This window comes from Acinonyx jubatus, chromosome A3 (genome assembly GCF_027475565.1).
Source record: "Acinonyx jubatus isolate Ajub_Pintada_27869175 chromosome A3, VMU_Ajub_asm_v1.0, whole genome shotgun sequence".
Classification (NCBI taxonomy): domain Eukaryota; kingdom Metazoa; phylum Chordata; class Mammalia; order Carnivora; family Felidae; genus Acinonyx; species Acinonyx jubatus.
This window is the reverse complement of record NC_069388.1, coordinates 126,004,315-126,012,231: the sequence shown is the minus strand read 5'-3', so window position 1 is coordinate 126,012,231 and position 7,917 is coordinate 126,004,315. Positions and strand designations below refer to the sequence as shown.

General features: G+C 57.3%; 1 protein-coding gene across 1 annotated transcript; it reads left to right on the top strand.

Moving 5' to 3' along the window:
• Positions 1–1,601: 1,601 nt before the first annotated feature.
• On the top strand, positions 1,602–7,680 carry MYCN (MYCN proto-oncogene, bHLH transcription factor). The gene is made up of 3 exons (XM_027077939.2): positions 1,602–1,813; positions 2,994–3,903; positions 6,164–7,680. The coding sequence occupies exons 2-3, from the start codon at positions 3,111–3,113 to the stop codon at positions 6,766–6,768; spliced, it is 1,398 nt and encodes a 465-aa protein (XP_026933740.1). The 5' UTR covers positions 1,602–1,813; positions 2,994–3,110; the 3' UTR covers positions 6,769–7,680.
• The last annotated feature ends 237 nt before the right edge of the window (positions 7,681–7,917 follow it).

The window sequence follows — 7,917 nt, the reverse complement described above, 5'->3', positions numbered from 1 at the left end:
CATTTTAGGGGCTGTCCCCTGACCCCCGCATCCTCAGCCATGATTAGTTTGAACGCTGAGGTGAATGGCCGGGATGAGTCGCATCTCCAGTTTGGGAAAAGGGAGACCGAGAAGGTTTGCCACTCCAATCAGGGGGCCAGGTTCCCCCACCCCAAAACCACCCAGGGAATGCTTTCCAAGGGAAAATTCCACCTCATGAGGTATTTGGTTGTGAAGAGGGCTGCCCAGGGGATCCGGGTTTTCCCTGGGGAGTTTTGGGGTAGTGGCAATGATCTCTGATTCCCCGTCTCCCCCAAACACCTGTACGATAGCTTGACCAGAATGAAGTGAGGATTTGACCATGGCGGTGGGATGAGAGGGTAATGCTGCCGGATGGGGGGGGGGGGGGTCTCCATTTCCCTGGAAACCTCATCTGTTACTACCTGTACCTGCAGACGCTCACTAGGTGCTGGGCACTGTTCTAAACTCCTTTAGAACGCTCATTCTCAAAACAACCCTGTGACATAAGCGCCATTACCAACTCCCAATTTCACAAATGAGGGAACTGAGGCACAAAGGAGCCAAGTAGCGACAGCAGCCTTTCTTTTTGTCTCCAACAATTTGCAGTCAAGGGTTTTGAGCCAGGAGGTTTGGTCTCCAGGAGGTGGGGACCCATACTTCTATGTGAACCTCATCAGCCTCCCCATAATTCGGGAAAATACTAGCTTTGCAAAAGCTAATTTGGGAGCCCGTGGGGGCAGGTCTTAACGCTCTTTTCCCTCGGAAGCCGCCCCGCGCCGCCACCCCCTGCGCAGTGGGGAAGGCTGGTGACAGTGCCGCGGGGGGGGGGGGGGTGGGGGAAGGGGGCGGCGGGGTGGCCCTACTCCAGCCCCGAAGACCAGATCCAGCAACTCCGCTGTCTTCTCGGTCTCCGCGAGGTGTCGCCTTCGGCCGAAGAAACCACGGCGGCGCCACCCTCGTAGCCTGAAGTTATTTATTTATTTTCAAACAAGGGGGGCGCCCCTCTCCTTTCAATTCAAAACTAGAAACATCCTGCGGTCTCGTTCCTAAATGGGCGCGTCCTCCTCCTCCCATTTTGCACCCTCGGTCTAGCCTCCCTTCGAGATTACACGAGCAACCCCACCGCCAGGCCTTGCTCGACGTTGGCGTCGCACTCAGCCGAACACAAACGCAGTCAGGGCGGGGGCTGGGATCGGAGCCTCGGCTCCCCCACCCCCGCCCCCCCATCCCCCAGTACACACCCCCGGAGCCCTCCGGAAAGAAATATTTTAATGCCAAGCAACTGCCAGGCCCGCAGGGTGGGTGCTGCATTGCACCGCTCGGCGCGCAGCTGGTTCGCAGAGTGCACCGGGTGCAAGCCCGGGGGTCTAAAAGCGAGGGAGGAGCACACCCCGGGCTTTCCCAGCTTTGCAGCCTCCTCTCTGCAAAGAAGAAAAGCAAGTGGCTTTTGGCGCGAAAGCCTTGGCGCCTCCCCTGATTTTTATGGAAATCAAGAGGGCGGGGTAAAGCCGCTTTCCTCTGCCTTTCTCCCTCCCCCTTGTCTGTGCCGCAGCCCCCTTCTCTCCCCGCCCCCCGGGTGTGTCAGATTTTTCAGTTAATAATATCCCCCGAGCTTCAAAGCGCAGCCAGTGACAGTCATCTGTCTGGACGCGCTGGGTGGATGCGGGGGGCTCCTGGGAACTGGGTTGGAGCCGAGCTAGCGCTAGCCAGGCGCAAGCGCGCACAGACTGCAACCACCCGAGGACCACCACCCCCAGGCCACCCGGAGACCCCCGCGCAGAATCGCCTCTGGATCCCCGGCAGCCGGCGGGAGGTAAGGAGCTGGGGTTGCAAACTGCCCGGCGGCCCCCGGGTGGCGAGCGCGGCGGGAAGGCAAGCCCCGGACGGGATCGCGGCTCGCGCACAGGGCGCTCGAGTATCCTCGGGGGACTGTTGCTGCTTCCGAAACAAAACCATCTCGGGGTTTTCCCTGAAAAGCCAGTTCCAGCCCCGAAGGCACCCCGGGTGGAAGAGACCCGCCCTAATCCTTTTTACAGCCTTTGCCAGGAGGGGTGTAATGGCTTCATCGAAAAGAATTTCGCCCTTCTCTAGAACATTTATCCGTGTTTGAGCTGACGGAGAGCGGGTGCGTCTCGACCCCGAAGCTGGGGTTCTCCAAAGGGTGCCCCTGGAGGAAGAAGAGAGGGGGGTTAGGGCGAGGCCGCCGCGGTGGTAATCTGGGTCACGACTGCTCCAGCCCCGAGGAGACGCGGCTCTCCCGGGGACCCTGCACCATTCCCGGGAACTGGGGTTCAGGCTCTCCCCTCTCCCAGGAAGAGGACGTTGTGGGGGGTTTGTAAGAGTGGGGGTGGGGTTAGAGAGGTTCAAAATAAGCTATTGGCAGGACTCTGCTTGCAGCGGATGGATTGCTGAGGGGCGTCTGTTCTAAATGGGGGGGGGGAGGGGGTTTGGGTGCCCGTCGTTGGGTCTCAGTCGAGAGAAAGGCGTTTTCCTTTTGCAAAGTTTCCTAAATCCCCCGCTACCTTTTGCACTCCCGAGGTTGCAATTTTACAAAGGAGGGACTGAGGGTTCTCCAGATCATCTGGCCGGTAGCTGGGTTGGAGCCTCCGGCTTCCTTTGAGCAGCTGGACCTACATGGTGCAACTGGGTTGTCGGGGAGCTGGAGAGAGCTAGGATTTTGCAGCCTTGAGCGGCCCCCTCCCCCAGGCACTGCCGAGTGTGAATGAAATGGCAGTTTCCAAAGTTGCAGAGCCACACCACCACCCCCCGCATCTGCATGCCCCCTCCCACCCCCTGTCGTAGACAGCTTGTACACAAAAGGAGGGAGGGAGAGAGCGAGAGCCAGAACTTCCTCCACCTTCGGGAGCACCAGGCGGAGTGGGGGGCTTGCAGGGGAGACTGACGAGCCGGGTGAGAGGGGGCGCCCACTGCCCCCCCCCCCCCACATTAGGCTTCGCTTGCCAACTCTCTCCTGGTGTGTCTGTCGGTTGCAGTGTCGGAGATTGGCGCGGGCACCCGCCCTCCGCGCCCCCCACGGGAAGGAAGCACCCCCCTAACTAAAAGGAGCGGAGCGGAAAGAAGCCCTCATTCGCCGGCCAGGAGGCGAGCCGATGCCGAGCTGCACCGCGTCCACCATGCCGGGGATGATCTGCAAGAACCCAGACCTTGAGTTTGACTCGCTGCAGCCCTGCTTCTACCCGGACGAAGATGACTTCTACTTCGGCGGCCCCGACTCGACGCCCCCGGGGGAGGACATCTGGAAGAAGTTCGAGCTGCTGCCCACGCCCCCGCTGTCGCCCAGCCGTGCCTTCCCGGAGCACAGCCCCGAGCCCCCGAACTGGGCCACCGAGATGCTGCTGCCCGAGGCCGACCTGTGGGGTAATCCGGCCGAAGAGGACGCGTTCGGCCTGGGGGGCCTGAGCGGCCTCACCCCCAACCCGGTCATCCTCCAGGACTGCATGTGGAGCGGCTTCTCGGCCCGCGAAAAGCTGGAGCGCGCCGTGAGCGAGAAGCTGCAGCACGGCCGCGGGCCGCCCGCCGCCGGGCCCGCAGCCCCGGCCCCGGGAGCGGGCGCCACCAGCCCTGCCGGCCGCGGGCACTGCGCGACGGCGGGGGCGGGTCGCGCCGGGGCCGCCCTGCCCGCCGAGCTCGCCCACCCGGCCGCCGAGTGCGTGGATCCCGCCGTCGTCTTCCCCTTCCCGGTGAACAAGCGCGAGCCCGCGCCAGCCGCCCCGGCCGGTTCCCCGGCGGCGGCGGCGGGCGCCGCGGTCGCGTCGGGGGCGAGTGCCGCAGCCTCGGCAGGAGCCCCGGTTGCCATCCCCCCGCGCCCCGGAGGCCGCCCGGCCAGTGGCGGTGACCACAAGGCCCTCAGCACCTCCGGAGAAGACACCCTGAGCGACTCAGGTAAAGACCGTGCCGGGGGCCGGCCGCCTCCCTGGGGTCCTGGAGCGGGAGTCGCGATCCCTTTGTTACTGTCCGTGGGGTTTGACTGAGGGGGGGGGGGGAGCGTATTTTGGAGGTAGTGTTGGTGGCAGAGGGCCGGCTTCCTCCAAGCCGAGCCCCCCCAGGATAAGGAGAAGAGGGGGAGCGAAAGCTGCCAAGAGGGTGTTCCCCAAAGTCTCACCTTCACCGAAGTGCCCGCCACCCTCTGCGGGAGCCTGACTCTATCACTGGTCCCCACCCGTCCCCCACCTCTCCGGTGCGGCCGGTCCAAGGGATAAAATTAGGAAAAGTTGGGTGGCTAAAGCTGGGTGGGAGTGGAGAGGCGCGCTGGGTGCGTTTTCTGGGCAGAAACCTGTTAGCACCAGGGTGGAAAGGGACTGCCTCCCAGGTCGGGAGGGCAGGCGCGGGGAGAAGACACAAAGGCGGTGCAAAAATCCTGTGTAGGGCGCAGGAAGGTAGAGGGAGGTTGCACAGATGGCTACTACCAGTTTTATTTATTTATTTATTTTTTTCAAGCCTCCGTAGTCTTCCCCGCCCTCGGTGGGTGGTGGGCTATTTGCTCCTGGTCCGTGGCCAGCAGGCGGCGATATGCTGGCTGGCGGGCGGGCCAAGGATCTGAAAGGCTGGGGGGGGGGGGGGGGGAACCGCCTCCCCCCTCCATTCAGCAGCTGGTGGCAAGTAAAGCCACTGTTGTGTACATTCTCAAGGGGCTGCCTCTGCATGGCGTGCAGTGAGCACCGGGTCCAGTTTTGTCTCTGGCTAGAATGCCAGATCTTTGAGTTATTTTGTGACCCAGTGCCCTTCAAGGTGAGGGCGGGCACTTAGGCCCTCCAGGATGTACACACCCTGGGAGAGCACCCACCGATTGGTTCCATTGTGTGCCTCTGTCTGCCTTAAACTGAAGGGTTGGGTTAAAACCCAGACTTTGCCTGGAACTCTGGAGGTAAAAAGAACTCTGTCCAAACACTTGAATAGCCCTTGTCCCAGCAGCAGGGAGCTGGGGGCCCCTTGGATCTTGAAAACCCAAGTGTTTTCAGAATGCAGGTGGATGGAAAAGCCCAAATTTCCTTGAGGGCCGAGGACGGATTCATCTAAGGCTCCTGGAAGGAAACTTGGTGATAAGCCTCCAGTTTGAATCGGGTCTGTCCCTTTAATGTCTGTGCCTTGACAGCTCTCGGTGAGGGAGCACTTCCTTCCAACAGCTGTCTTCTTGGCAGAAAACCAAAACATTGGCTTAAAGGGACCCACAGACTGGAACAGCCTCACATTTCGGCTTCAGAACAAATCCCACAATTGTTCAGCTTTCCGGCCCCCTTCAGATCAAGCAGAAGATGTGTTTTGATTTTCATGCTTGCATTTTAAACAATAATTTTCGATCCCGGTGAGGGAGTAAAGGAGGAGAGAGGGGGAAGTGTAGACACGATGCTACATGTTTTTGTTGCTGTTATTGCCCGGGACTTTGCGAAGCGGCGCCCCGCCCCCACTTGGGGTTTTAGAGTTCCTGTGGATTCTGACTTCGTAGTTAAGATTTGGTCTTTGTTAGATGAACACCTGCTTACCGATACAGAACTCAGGTTCATGGCAGGCGGGTTATTTTTCGGCCTTCGTTAGTAAAAGTGCCCCTTCAAGCTTAAGGCCTTGAAATCAAACCCAACTGTGTGTCACTTGCTAGACGATGCTCCTAAAATGGGGATCCTCAATTCTTAAGCGTGGAGAGAGAAATACGAGTGAGTCTTTGGGACAGACTAATAATGACGATCAAAGCTTACCATTTGCGGAGCATCGGTCTGCTAGGCTCTGTTCTCCACGTAGTACCTGTCCAACTCCAGAACCCTGTGGCGTTCTCCCCATTTCAAAGCTGAAGAGATAGAGGCTCCGGAAGGTTAACTAACTTGCCCGGGGTCCCACAACTGGTGTGCGATGGGAGTCGGGATTCTGCCTGACCCCAAAGCCCAGGTTTATATTTCTGCCACCGGCTAAAGTCTGAGTGTGGAGGCTGAAAAAAAGTCCAGCGGTGTGGGGGAGGGGGGAACTCCCGGATGTATCTAATTTCGAGAACCACCGTGCAGTGCCGTCCACATCCCAGTGCCGTCCACATCCGTGTGGATGGATCCACGATGATTGCGCACTGGGCCGGCGCCTGACGTGAGAGCCTCTCCGTGGACCTCAGGGTAGCCCCTCTTGTGTCTCCCCAAGAGAATGACTCCCCTCTCGTTCTTAGATGATGAAGATGACGAAGAGGAAGACGAGGAGGAGGAAATTGACGTGGTGACCGTGGAGAAGCGAAGGTCCTCCTCCAACAGCAAGGCCGTCACGACCTTCACCATCACCGTGCGGCCCAAGAACGCGGCCCCGGGCCCGGGGAGGGCCCAGTCCGGGGAGCTGATCCTCAAGCGCTGCGTCCCCATCCACCAGCAGCACAACTACGCCGCCCCCTCCCCCTACGTGGAGAGCGAGGATGTGCCGCCCCAGAAGAAGATCAAGAGCGAAGCATCGCCCCGCCCCCTCAAGAGCGTCATCCCCCCGAAGGCTAAGAGCTTGAGTCCCCGCAACTCTGACTCGGAGGACAGCGAGCGCCGCCGGAACCACAACATTCTGGAACGCCAGCGCCGCAATGACCTGCGGTCCAGCTTCCTGACGCTCAGGGACCACGTGCCAGAGCTGGTGAAGAACGAGAAGGCCGCCAAGGTGGTCATTTTGAAAAAAGCCACCGAGTACGTCCACTCCCTCCAGGCCGAGGAGCATCAGCTTTTGCTGGAGAAGGAGAAGTTGCAGGCAAGACAGCAGCAGTTGCTAAAGAAAATTGAACACGCTCGGACTTGCTAAACGTTTCTCGAAACTGGACAGTCACTCTGCCACTTTGCACATTTTGATTTTTTTTTTTTTTAAACAAACATTGTGTTGACATTAAGAATGTGGGTTTACTTTCACATCGGTCCCCCTCCCCGTCGAGTTTGGATCTGGGTGGGGAGCAGGACATGTGGGGTTCTGCCGGGACCTCGGGAGAGGGCCCGCATGATGGGATGCTGGGTGGCCCTTGCAGTTTCCTCCATGTCACCTCCGAGACCGCGGTCGAAGTTCGTGACAGTTGGGAGCCTCTGGGCTGTTGAAGTCACCTTGTTTGTTCCAAGTTTCCAAACAACGGAAAGTCATTCCTTCTTTTTTAAAATGGTGCTTAAGTTCCAGCAGATGGTCACGTAAGGGGTTTGCCATTTGATAACCCCTGGGGAACATTTCTGTAAATACCATTGACACACCCGCCTTTTGTATACGTCCTGGGTAATGAGAGGTGGCTTTTGCGGCCAGTATTAGACTGGAAGTTCATACCTAAGTACTGTAATACCTCAATGTTTGAGGAGCATGTTTTGTATACAAATATATTGTTAATCTCTGTTATGTACTGTACTAATTCTTACACTGCCTGTATACTTTAGTATGATGCTGATACATAACTAAATTTGATACTTATATTTTCGTATGAAAATGAGTTGTGAAAGTTTTGAGTAGATATTACTTTATCACTTTTTGAACTAAGAAACTTTTGTAAAGAAATTTACTATATATATATGCCTTTTTCCTAGCCTGTTTCTTCCTGTTAATGTATTTGTTCATGTTTGGTTCATAGAACTGGGTAAATGCAAAGTTCTGTGTTTAAGTTCTTCAAAATGTATATATTTAGTGCTGCATCTTATAGCACTTTGAAATACCTCATGTTTATGAAAATAAATAGCAATTAAATGATGCAGCTTTTTTTTTTCCCCCTTAATAGCACTAGTTAAGCTCTGTCCCCTAAACGCAAATAGTCCACGTGTTGTAGAGGGAACTGGGGTTCTACAGGTAGTCCTTTTACATCCGTGCAGTTGCAGACGGGCCACTGTCCTCACTTAGGGTAGAGAGAACTGAGGTTAGGGACGTAAAGCCATTTGTTCCAGTTTATGCAGAATGGAGACGTCATTTGTGACCATGTGTTATAAC

Coding starts and splice junctions, on each gene's coding strand:
- MYCN (XM_027077939.2), top strand. CDS start 3,111: ATGCCGAGCTGCACCGCGTCCACCATGCCGGGGATGATCTGCAAGAAC. Junction 3,904..6,163: donor AGACACCCTGAGCGACTCAG/GTAAAGACCGTG, acceptor TCTCGTTCTTAG/ATGATGAAGATGACGAAGAG.